At 44.7% G+C, this 13,023-nt stretch overlaps 1 protein-coding gene across 1 annotated transcript in view; it reads left to right on the top strand.

Annotated features, from left to right (window-relative positions):
• The window catches only part of sugct (succinyl-CoA:glutarate-CoA transferase), a 996,627-nt gene that overhangs the window by 115,054 nt on the left and 868,550 nt on the right, over positions 1-13,023 (top strand). Inside the window, exons 5-6 of the mRNA XM_085993900.1 lie at positions 5,840-5,890; positions 12,032-12,152. Of these exons, the coding sequence (XP_085850026.1) occupies positions 5,840-5,890; positions 12,032-12,152 (172 nt within the window). The remainder of the gene's footprint in view (positions 1-5,839; positions 5,891-12,031; positions 12,153-13,023) is intronic.

The raw sequence follows: 13,023 nt of genomic DNA, 5'->3' as shown, positions 1-13,023 counted from the left end.
GCCGATCAGCGACGAGCAGCAAGTCGGCCACGTTGGCGGTGAAGTAGGGGAGGGAAAAACGGAGGATATAAGGGCGGAGAACTCGACCATGGCCGGGGAAAAGAGCCGGACAGAAGTCGGGGCCAGAGGCGCTGAGACTGGGGTAGCGTAAGGCACCGGAGCCGTGGTGAATGCAAACGCAGCCGGTGTAAAAGACCGGGCTGCAAGCGGGCTGGGAGACGCAACAGCGTCGAGAGAGAGCTCGACCGCGACCGGGGAAAAAGGCCGGGCAGCTACTGAGGCCGCGAGGCGCGGGATAAAATTTAAAAAAAAAAAAAAACCGCGGAGAACTCAGCCGCAGCCGGGGGAAAGGACCGGACTGCAAGAGGGGCTGGGAGGCACGATTTGAGAACCGCTGGGGAGGGCGAACGCAGCAATACGGCAATCGCCATTACAGCCAGCGGGGGAGAAAGGCAAACGCGGGAAGCCGCCATTTTCGTAGGCGGGGGAAGAAGACAAGCGCGGGAAACCGCCATTTTGAAAAAAAAATAAAAGAAAAATTTCTTTTTGTTTCTCAAGAAGATTGCGAGGATGCCTAAGCGTGGTAACATCAACGATTTCGATGCCGATGTTGAAGATTGGGCCACGTATGTAGAACGCATAGAGATTTATTGTAAGGCAAATAAAATATCAGATGAAGATAAAGCACTAACCTTACTAAACTCAATGGGTGCGAAGACATACGGGCTATTGAAGCATCTTCTATCACCAGCTAAACCAGCGGATCAGGCTTTCGCTAATATTGTTGCTGTCCTGAGAAATCATTTGAACCCCACACCGCTGATGTTAGCGGAACGATTTAAATTTTATGCGAGAACGCAACTGAAAGAGGAAAGCAACGTGGAGTATTTAATTGAACTGCGTAAGCTAGCGCAATACTGTCAGTTTGGGGAAAGACTGACAGGCACTGAGAGACAAATTCGTGTGTGGATTGTCGAAAGAAGGAACACAAAAGCGGCTGCTTGAAGAGAATGATCTTACACTTGATAAGGCTGTCACTATTGCAGCATCGCACGAAGCCGCAGCGAGAGGCACTGCGGAAATGCAGCTGAAGGCAGCGGTACTCAGCGTAGATCAAATGGCTTTGGGTACAGCGAAATGTTATCGTTGTGGAAAGACAACACACGATCAGAATCCATGCTGGTTTAAAAACCAGGAATGTAGAAAATGTGGCAAGCTTGGTCACATAGCTAAAGTATGCCGGTCAGGAAAGAAGACCAGCAACAAAAAGTCACCGCAGGAAAAGTGCAGAAAGGTACATAAGGTGGCTGAGAAGAGTTCGGATGAACAGAATTCGGATTCAGACTCCAACAGCAAGGAACTGGGTAGTCTGAGAATTCACAATGTGAGTAAGGAAGCTGACCTACAAACTATCTGGGTCACACTGCAGATAGCAGGAGTCCAAGTGAAGATGGAATTGGACACCGGATCGGCGTTGACGGTCATGAATAAGCAAGATTACAAAAGGTTATTCACACATATTCCCCTACGGGATACGGAGATAGTATTGCAGACATACACGGGGCAAAGAGTATACCCCATCGGAAAGATAAAAGTCAAGGTGATACACAAGGGCAAAGAACACCAAGGAATGGACTTATATGTACTACCTGAGGGAGGTCCACCACTTCTGGGACAGGAGTGGATCAGGAAAATAAATATGGACTGGCACTCCCTAAAAGCAATAACGGTAGATTCCGGAAAAAAAGATGTCAAACCTGAACGATTGTCCAGAATATTGGATGAGGCTAAAGAGGTGTTCCAACAGGGACTGGGAACACTGAGAGGAATTAAGGCAAAAATCAAGATTGCAGAACATGCAAACCCAAAATTTTTCAAAGCCAGACCGGTACCTTATGCGATACGACCTGCTGTGGAAGCTGAGCTGGAAGGGCTAGAACGTTCAGGAGTACTGTCTAAGGTGGACTGGAGTGAGTGGGCCACGCCCATTGTTCCCGTCATGAAGCGTTCATCGAGTAACAAGCCAGGGGAACCGGGGAAGGTCCGCATCTGTGGAGACTTCAAGATCACAGTTAATCCGGTGCTTCACACGGTGCAATATCCGCTTCCGCGGATTGAGGATATCTTTGCTTCATTGTCTGGCGGGAAACACTTCACCAAGATAGACCTGGCGCAAGCGTACTTACAGATGGAAGTTGAGGAAGAGTCGCGCCAGTATCTCACAATCAACACGCACAGAGGCTTGTATCGATATAATAGACTGGTTTTTGGAGTGGCTTCGGCTCCAGCAATTTGGCAGAGGGCCATGGAGCAGGTATTACAGGGAATTCCAAGCACTCAATGTTACTTGGACGATATCCTGATTACAGGAGATGACGATGAGGAACACCTTGCAAATTTGAAACTGGTGCTCACCAGATTGAAGGAATATGGACTTCGAGTTAATCGCCAGAAATGTGAGTTCTTTCAGAAACGGATCTCGTACTGTGGTCATGTCATTGACCAGGAGGGGCTGCACAAGTCACCTGACAAGATCGAAGCTGTTGTGAAGGCTCCCACTCCGGAAAATGTATCCCAGTTGAGGTCGTTCCTAGGGTTGATTAACTATTACCATAAGTTTCTGCTAAATCTATCCACGGTGCTGCACCCGCTGAACGCTCTTTTGCAGAAAGAAGTACCATGGAAGTGGAGCGAGGACTGTAAGAAGGCCTTTCGCAAAAGCAAGGCATTGATCACCTCAGAGGAAGTGTTGGCTCACTTCAACCCAACGCTACCTATTCGTTTAGCTTGTGATGCTTCTCCTTATGGTATTGGAGCAGTACTCTCACACAAGTTGCCAAATGGCTTGGAAAGGCCAGTCGCATTTGCATCCAGATCATTGACCTCCGCTGAGCGCAACTATGCTCAGATAGATAGGGAGGCTCTCAGCCTTGTGTGGGGAGTAAAGAAGTTTAATCATTACCTGCAGGGCCAGAAGTTTACACTGCTGACAGACCACCAGCCGTTGGTATCCATATTTAACCCTAAAAAGGGCGTTCCCATTATGACAGCGCAAAGGCTACAGAGGTGGTCCCTTTTCCTAGGGGCACACCAATATGACATAGAATACAAAGGATCAAAACAGCATGGGAATGCTGACGGTTTATCGCGCCTACCGTTGCCAACGGTAGAAGAGGCGCCTACAGTGGACCCAGTGGAGATGTTCCACTCGACCATAGTGGAATGTCTACCAGTAACAAATTCTACCATTGAAAAGGAAACGAGAAACGACCCGACTCTCTCACGAGTCTACGATTTAACGGTGAAGGGATGGCCAGCACATGTCGAACCACTGTTACCAGCATTCTCGCAAAGAAGAGAACAGCTGTCAGTGTGCCGAGGAACCTTGATGTGTGGATCCAGAGTGGTGATTCCACCCAAACTCCAGTATAAAGTGCTAAAGGAGCTTCACGAGGGGCATCTGGGTGGAGTGAAAATGAAGAACCTAGCCAGAGCATTTGTGTGGTGGCCAGGTATCGATGGAGACATCGAAGAAATGACCAAGAGCTGTCTAGGATGCCAGAAGGTCCAAAACGCCCCACCACAAGCCCCTCTACATCCATGGGAGTGGCCCTCATCTCCATGGCAAAGGGTACATATCGACTTTGCTGGTCCATTTATGGACTCAATGTTCTTAATCGCGGTGGATGCACACTCCAAGTGGCCGGAGGTAATAAAGATGTCCTCCACCACCACGGAAAAAACCATCACAGTATTAAGGACCATATTTGCCAGGAATGGGCTGCCGGAACAGATCTGTTCTGATAATGGACCGCAATTTGTGTCCGAAGAATTCAGGAAGTTCTTAAAAAACAATGGGGTTAAGCACTACACGTCCGCCCCATACCATCCCGCCACCAATGGATTAGCTGAAAGGTTTGTCCAGACCTTCAAGAAGGCCATAAAGGCCATGGGTAATGAAGACATAAATCTACAACATAAGGTAGATAACTTCTTGTTTGCGTACAGGAATGCAACACGTGGTTACAAACCAAACTCCCGCCATGATGTTTTTCAATAGAAGACTAAGATGCCGGCTGGATTTGATCAAGCCAAACATCAGAAGGGACGTAGAGAACCGGCAATTTCAAGGCATGAATGAAAGGCCAACTAGAACCTTCCAGATAGGTCAACAAGTTTTGGCCCGGGACTACCGTACCGAGAAATGGCAGCCTGGAACTATTTGCACACGACTAGGACCGCTGATGTATACCGTGGACATTGGTGAAAGCATAATAAGGCGCCATGCTGACCAGATCATAGAGTCATCCGAAAAGGGACAACCTACACCACAACTCTATACGCCTAATGATGAAGCAGAGATACCCATAGTATCTACCTCCAATCCGGTGATACTGGAACCAGATGAACCCGACACTGGCATTCAAGCCGAATCGACCTTGCCAAAAGAACCTACTACACCACCGAAAACTACTACACCACCGAGGCGTTATCCGGACCGAGTCAGGAAGCCTCCAGAGAGACTGACTTATAATTGATTAACTGCAGCAAATGTGTAGATTATTGTTCTTGTAAACATGTTAATTAATGATTACTTAAAATGTTATGTACTAATTATCTAAAAGGGGAGGAATTGTAGTGTATGTACCTTTTAAGAGCCCCTGTGTACTGTAATACCGGTAGTGACCACTCGGGTAAATAAGCCTGTATAGCGTCTTGTATCTTTTAGTTCAGCCCTGACCTTCGACTAGTAAAGACCTGTTAAAGTTATTCTTGTGGTCTGTGTGCAGTGATTCATATTAACCATAACTGGAACACACAGACTTAACAGTAGGGTACAGGAAATGGCAGGGGAGTGGGAATAACTGAAGTGCTCTTGCAGAGAGCCGGCACAGACTCGATGGGCTGAATGGCCTCCTGTGCTGTAACCATTCTATGATTCTATATTGGTAACAAACCTTTATAACATCAGAATCAGAATGATACAGCACAGAAGGAGGCCATTCGTCGTGCCTGTGCCATAGTTACCTTGGTAGCTGAACCTTTGTAATATTGGTAGCTAAAACTCTAACATTGTTAGTTGAACCTCTGTAACACTGGGAGCAAACCATTGTAACGTTGTTGCTAAATATTTGTACCAATGGTAGCTAAACCTCTGTTGCACTTGAGTCGCATGGAGTCCATTTAGAACCGCTATAGTTCTATCTGATCAAGAGTCAGCTCTGTGCTGTTTGAATTCTATTTGTTTATTGGAGTTTAGCTTTTTCATTTTCTAGATGCCTAAATTGATTACAAGGGACTTTTTTTAAGGAGTGTAGGTAGTTTGATTATTATGTGAGCTTTGTCGTTTGACAGACTCAGTCAGGTTGGTAACAATAGAAGGAAACTGCATGTCCCATTTGTGGCCATGTTTGTCTCATTTAACTTGGCAGTTGATTCCATGTGTGGTGACTACAGGAAACTTTGTGATATCCGGCACCGACGGGACCGAGCTGTTGCCGTCCCATCAAAACTGCCGGACAAACCAGCGCTAATGTTGAAACATACGGACCGTGTCTGGCAACAAACCCTGTTGCACAGCTTCTAAACAGTCGGCCGTACCTTGCAAGTGTCTCTGTAGCTTAGCAACAGCTTCAGCGAGACCTTGCCGAGCCTGACTGGTGGGAAAAAAAAGCAACGAAAAGAAAAAAACCTAACGAAACGGCTCCTGATTTTTGCCGGTGGATCGAGCATTCCGGACAGTTAACCTCTGGATAAACCAAAGTTTCCTGTATGTTAATATGAAATAATATTTAATGTAATCTGCTTTGAATAATGTACTTTTTCTTTTTTTCCTCAGAGTATAGCAGTGAATCTGAAGGACCCCTGTGGTGCCCGTATAATAAAAGATGTAAGTCCTTTCAAAAATAGTTTTTGTTACAAAGGTTTCTTACATAAGCAATTAAAAAAATTATAAGTTTATTTTAGTGAATTGTGCAGGTGGAACATGTGAAAGGAAGTGGGGTGAATCATTCAGCAGTTCAGACTTTTCTCAGTACAACCTCCTGTCCTACACAGCCTTGACATAACTGCTTCACATTGGCTTTCAGTGAATGGTAGAGAGGAGAACTGAGTGAGAGATCAAGGGAGGGAAGAAGCAATAGAAAAGCAGAGGAGGGAGGGAACGAGAGAGAAGCAGAAAAGTAAGGGAGGGAGGAACAGAGAACCAGAAGAGGGGGGGAATGAGAGAAGTAGAAGAGGAAGGAAGAAGAGAGAGCAGCAGAAGAATAGGAAGGGAGGGAGAGAAGCAGAAGAGGAGGGAGGAAGCGATAGAGAACCAGAAGAGGTATGGTATGAAAGAAAGGCAGAAGATGGGGAGAGACGGAAGAGGAGAGAGAAACAGAAACTATGCAAAATGGCTACCATGCCCATCTACAAAATGGAGACAGAATTTTAAAGTAATTTGTTGTATTTTTGGTAATGTTCACTTTAGGATGTTCCTGAGAGACAGGATGAGGCAAGTTCATTCTTCGCTAGCGCATGTTAAATGTTTTATTTGTTGGCTTAAGCACCTACTTTGAGTCTATTGATATCTTTGTCACAATACAGAATCTACAGAGAATCTTGAACTGGTGGAAATTCACATTTTTACTATCAGGTCATTTTGAAGCATATCCTATAACTTTGGACATACACTCCACCTAGAATATTGAGGTAGATTCCTGGAACTAGCAACAACAACAACAACTTGTATTTATATAGCACCTTTAATGTAGTAAAACGTCCCAAGATGCTTCACAGGAGTGTTATAAGACAAAAATTTGACACTGAGCCACATAAGGAGAAATTAGGGCCGATGACCAAAAACTGGGTCAAAGGGGTGGGTTTTAAGGAGCGTCTTAAAGGAGGAAAGAGAGGCGGAGAGGTTTAGGGAGGGAATTCCAGAGCTTAGGGCCCAGGCAACAGAAGGCACGGCCACCAATGGTGGAGCGATTATAATCAGGGATGCTCAAGAGGGATGAATTAGAGCAGATGATATCTCGGGAGGGGTTGTGCGGCTGGAGGAGATTACAGAGATAGGGAGGGGCGAGGCCATGGAGGGATTTGAAAACAAGGATGAGAATTTTGAAATTGAGGCATTGCTTTACCGGGAGCCAATGTAGGTCAGCGAGCACAGAGGTGATGGGTGAATGGGACTTGGTGTGAGTTAGGACAGGTGCAGCCGAGTTTTGAATGACTTCAAGTTTACGTAGGGTAGAATGTGGAAGGCCGGCCAGGAGTACGTTGGAATGGTCAGGAGTACGTTGGAATGGTCAGGAGTACGTTGGAATGGTCAAGTCTAGAGGTAACAAAAGCATTGATGAGAGTTTCAGCAGCAGTTGAGCTGAGGCAGGGGCGGAGACGAGCGATATTCCAGAGCTAGGAATAGGCGGTCTCAGCGATGGCATCAAGGTTGCGAACAGTCTGGTTCAGCCCCAGATAGTTGCCAGGGAGAGGAATGGAGTCGATGGCTAGGGAACAGAGTTGTAGCGGGGACTGAAGACAATGGCTTTGGTCTTCACAATAATTAAATGGAGGAAATTTCTGCTCATCTGGTACTGGATGTCAGACGAGCAGTCTGACAATTTAAAGACAGTGGAAGGGTGGAGAGAGGTGGTGGTGAGATAGAGCTGGCTGTTGTCAGTGTACTTGTGGAAACTGACGCTGTTTTCAGATGATGTTGCCAAGGGGCAGCATGTAGATGAGAAATAGGAGGGGGCCAAGGATAGGTCCTTGGGGGACACCAGAGGTAACGATGCAGGAGTGGGAAGAGAAGCTGTTGCCGGTGATTCTCTGGCTACCATTAGATAGAGAATGGAACCCGGTGAGTGCAGTCCCACCCAGCTGGACGACGGTGGAGAGGCGTTGGAGGAGGACGGAGTGGTCAATTGCGTGAAAGGCTACAGACAAGTTGAGAAGGATGAGGAGGGAAAGTTTACCGTTGTCACAGTCACAAAGGATGTAATTTGTGACTTTGATGAGAGCCGTTTTGGTGCTGTGGTGGGGCAGAAACCTGATTGGAGGGATTCAAACATGGAGTTGCGGGAAAGATGGGCACGGATTTGGGACGCGACAACACGTTCAAGGACTTTGGAGAGGAAAGGGAGGTTGGCGATGGGTGGTAGTTTGCAAGGATGGAGGGGTCAAGGGTTGTTTTTTTGAGGAGATGGCTCTCCCAGTACAGAACTCCGTGTGCCTGGGGTGCATATCAGAAGTTTGGGTTCGGAGGCCAGAATGGACAGAAAATCACTGATCATTCACACCTGAATTCCAGATATGAGCTCATGAGGTGTGAAAGCTCAGATTTGGAGGCCATGATTTGGCCTTTTCTTCTGACCACAAAGGGAAGTTCACTGGCAGAACAAGTGTGGAATGCACTTGGTCAGGGTGAATAAGGTAGATTGTGATGTTAGATTGGTTAATGCAAATTGTTCACACTTGTAGGAAGCAGCAGCTACAGGGGCTTGGCTGTCCTTCACCCTTAGGCTTTTCTTCTGTTTCTCCATTTTTACAAAGATCCATGAAGTGGACTTTTCAGCGAAATGGTGGTGTTACAGTTTCTGAAGGCACCAAGTTGTTACAACAAAGCTTCATAGTATTACAGCACAGAGCCCATGAAGAGGGATCACAAAGGTGTGCCTGGTATTGTAAAGCTAGAGAAGGTGTGCTGAAACTACAACCATCGGCCAAATATTGCCTATGAGCCATGGCATTATGATCCTTGAACCCAGACTATTGCGGTACTATTTGGTGCCTATATTTCTTATTTGCTGGTTTGTCCTGGTTTAATTTCACGAGCCTGGAGGTTTGGAAAGGACTGTTACCTCAGTTGTGGAAAAATCCTAAATTAGAAAGAAGAACTTGCATTTATGCAACACCTTTCACAACCTCAGGACGCCCCAAAGCGGTTCACAGCCAATGAAGTACTTTTGCAGTGCAGTCACTGTTGTAATGTAGAGAAGCATGGCAGAAATTTGCACACAGCAAGGTCCTACAAATAGCAATGAGATAAATGACTAGATAATCTGTCTTGATGGTGTTGTTTGAGGGATGAATATTGGCCAGGACTCTAGAACACCAAGATCTGTTAGGATTAGCAGCTTGAAATGTCTGAAAATTATTGGGAGCATAGATTTAAACTTTAGATATGACCCTGGAGGCTCCATAGTACAGTCAAGTTGCCCATGTATACAAAAGTCCAAAGATGTGCGGGTTAGGTTGATTGGCTATGATAAATTGACCCTTAGTGTTAGGGGGATTAAATACGTGGGGTTACGGGGATAGGGTGGGATATGTGTTGGTGTAGGGGTTACGGGGATCGGGTGGGATATGTGTCGGTGCAGGCTCGATGGGCCGAAATGGCCTCTATCTGCACTGTGGGGTTTCTGTGATTCTGTGAAAAGCTTGGACACCCCTGTGCTCGAGACTCCCCTCTAGTGGTGGAAACCAGAGGCTGTACCATTTCAATTTATTTTAGCAATTGGAGCAACTTTGTGTTGTAGGTCCTGGCAAAACAAGGTTTCCACGTTGTGGGTCAGTGGAATTTTCGCAAACTCCTTAGAAGCCATGCGTGCTTTGAAGACCAGGGTAGAACCTTGTTTTAGAGCTGTGGGTGTAATGTCAAAAGAAAGAAAATACATTCAAGAATGTAGTTAGCTTGAGCGTGACTTGTTTGGCTAGTACAAAATCCAACCAGTGACTGCATTCCTAATTTCCTTTCATGTGTCTCGGGGGCTTGTGGCTTGCGGCGATCTTGAGATGGAGTGAAAGAAAACCTTCATCCTATTTTTTAAATTCTAAATTCAGTCTGTTGTGGCATGTGGTCTTTTTACAAATTCTCTTGTCAAATTTAAACAAATTGGCTCAAGATGTGAATCATTAAATCATTAATTTACTGGGCTGAAATAGTGCAACAGGAATAGGAAGGTTATCACTTGTTGCAGAATAAACAAATCGTGACATGTCTTTTGAGATCTTTATTTCCTGATGCTATGGAGGAACCTATAAGCCACAGAGGACAATGTAAGTAAGTTGCATAGGTTGTGCATAATAATAAAATTAGATGCAGTGCTAGTTATCCCCAGGCCCTGTACAGTCTTTTATATATTACTGTGAGAACCTGCCATGGTTTTTTAGTATCCCCCCCTTCCAATCCCACAGCTGGTATTGGCAATGTGTTTTAGATCAGTGGTGTCCAATACGTTAGCAACTAGCCACCTGTGGCTAATGGGAAATCCAGATGTGGCCAATTGCATTGTTGATTAATAAATAAAAAATGAGTAACAGACACGATCATTGGGCATGAGATCTCAATACTCATATTTGCATGGTGTATGCATATGGGCTTTAACCTTTTTGTGCATTTATTGGTAAACTGATAAAACGAAAGACAGCGTGCGCGAGTGTTTTTTGATCGTTGTGTGCGCTTTACTTCCTTGGTTACTGCTTATTGGTTTCTGCTAAAATGGTGTGTAACATGGGTGACAGCACTGGTCTTCAGCACCATGGTAATACCAGCAATGTTGTATGGAGAGGGGAGCTGGCATCACATTCAGCTTGACCATTCACAGTAACCTCTCCAGGCCAGCAGAAGAGAGCAATCACAACCAGTAATGTCCAGCTGCAACAGGGCATGTCATAGCAAAGGGCAAGTAGCATCCAATTGCATTCTGGATGGAGAGCAGGGACAGATCTGACGCGTCTCGTTGTGCGGTCAGCATTCTCAGCAATCACTGTGATGAAGTTAAAGTACTGCTCACAACTGCAAGACAAAAGCCTAGAAGTTGCACTAAGATGTGCTGTGTCTGATAAATTCACGTCAGAATTCCAAACATTGGTGAAAGAGAATGACTGCAATGCCTCGCCCTGAATCGTGGTAGATGTTTATTAAATAAATATACACGGGAAGAACATTTACCTGTATTGTGTGTAAGATGTTTTCTCCTACAATTAGTGCATGTGGCTAAAACGATGCCACCTTAGCTAGTCAGCAATTTCTATTGGACAACACTGTTTTAGATCTGTATGAATTGTCATAACATTGTGCTGGTGAAAATATCTGAGGGATTTATTCTATTTCCAGGTAGTAAGTGTTCCTGTAATTGCAAGTCCCACCACCTGTTCCAGACGCTTCCATCTCAGTCCAGTCCTGTCCTATGTCACTGTTTACACTAATGGCACTGGAATAGTTACAGTAAAAAAGCATTCACCAAGATATTGGATGAATTTAATGTGATACAGCCCACTCATGATATTCAAATTGTTTTCTTTTTGTCCAAAGAAGTTTGCATTATCTAGTAATTCAAACTAAGCAATTGCATTAAAATGGCAAGGAGGCTTTTTCAGCACAAGCTGAATTTGCAGGATCCAATAATTCAAATTAAACAACTTTGATCTAATCCTGAGAGTTGTAAATCACTCCAGCTTTGTTCTTGGTTTGATAGTGTCTGTGTCCACTATCCTGCTTTATATATGTGACTAAATAACAACAGAAAATGCTGGAAAAACTCAGCAGGTCAGGCAACATCCGTGGAGAGAAATTTGAGTTGACGTTTCGGGTCGAACCCTTCTTCAAAACAAAAGGTTTTGAAGAAGGGTTCGACCCGAAATGTCAACTCAAATTTCTCTCCACGGATGTTGCCTGACTTGCTGAGTTTTTCCAGCATTTTCTGTTGTTATTTCGGATTTCCAACATCTGCAGTATTTTGCTATTATATATGTGACTAACCCAGTCTTAGCTGTGGTTTATTATAAAACAGTGGAAATGCAGTCACTGAAACAAAGGAAAGGAAATATGCATATTGTTAGAACCCAAACCCAGCTTTGTATTATTAGCACGTCTAATGCTTAGACCAGTGGTTTAGAGGTTAAAAGCTGATTGATGCGGATGCAGTTCATTTAGTATTTATTCCAAACGTGTTTCTCCCTATCATTATTCCAGTGTAATGTGTGTGTTTTTATAGATAAAATCTGTAATAAATTACAAAACATGCCTTTGATTTGTACCCTACAGCTGGCATCTGTTTGTGATGTGCTGATTGAAAATTATGTTCCTGGAAAACTAGCAGAAATGGGTCTCGGATATGGAGACATAAGGGAGATTGCTCCACATATAGTGTACTGCTCAATTACAGGTAAGAAATTATTTGAACTTTTCTTTCAGGTAATACATTTTAGAGTGATTTATTAAACAATAACACATGGTGATAAAACTATTTTAAGTTCTGTAGTTGTCCTTTCTGGACTGTTAGAAAGACTTGCATTTATATAGCGCTTTTCACGACCTCAGGATGTCCCAAAGTGCTTTACTGCCAATTAAGTACTTTGAAGTGTAGTCACTTCAGTAATGTCAGTAAAAACACACTGTGTAAATTGTATTGCTGGCCTGTGTAATGAAGACAAACCATTGTAAAAATGAAGCACTTCTTATAGCTTAGTATCAGCTCTACAACTTTCAGCTTTTAAGGAATGGGTTTCCCAAAAATGTAAATGTAACCAACTAGTTTCCTCCCCCTGCGGTCAGTTTTTGCTTCACCCTATTCCTCTGTCAGGTTCAAATCAACAGAAAAGTAACAGCAGGCGGACGGTGTTGTTTGAGCCTGCTCATTCCACAGTTTTTTTTGCTATATCAGAAATTTTAACTTTCGAAAGGTCACTTTGAGGACATGGGACTGCAGCTCACTGTTTGTTGATGGGTAGGTGTGGAGCAACCCATTGTTGGCCTGAATTGGAGCTGAAACCTAGCCCTCGGTATTCACTCCCCGCACCCCACCCCCCCACCCCCTCCCACAACTGGTGGGAGAGGGTCAGGGGCGGAGGATTGGTAAAAAAATTTAAAACCGGGAACGCGTCCCCGACCCACCATGTAAGCACCCGTTGCCATTTTTATGGCAGCGGATAGCTTGCTGTGCGAGTGTCTTGCCATTGAGAGGTGGGACATTTCATTAACATATTTAAATCAGGCTCCCACAGTGCAGTTGGGAGCCTGAATTAAATTTAACAGTT

Source organism: Somniosus microcephalus, chromosome 7, assembly GCF_052327205.1.
Source record: "Somniosus microcephalus isolate GS21.2 chromosome 7, FLI_Smic_1.0, whole genome shotgun sequence".
Classification (NCBI taxonomy): Eukaryota; Metazoa; Chordata; class Chondrichthyes; order Squaliformes; family Somniosidae; genus Somniosus; species Somniosus microcephalus.
The sequence above is the reverse complement of the archived record's forward strand: the minus strand, read 5'-3'. Positions and strand labels throughout refer to the sequence as shown.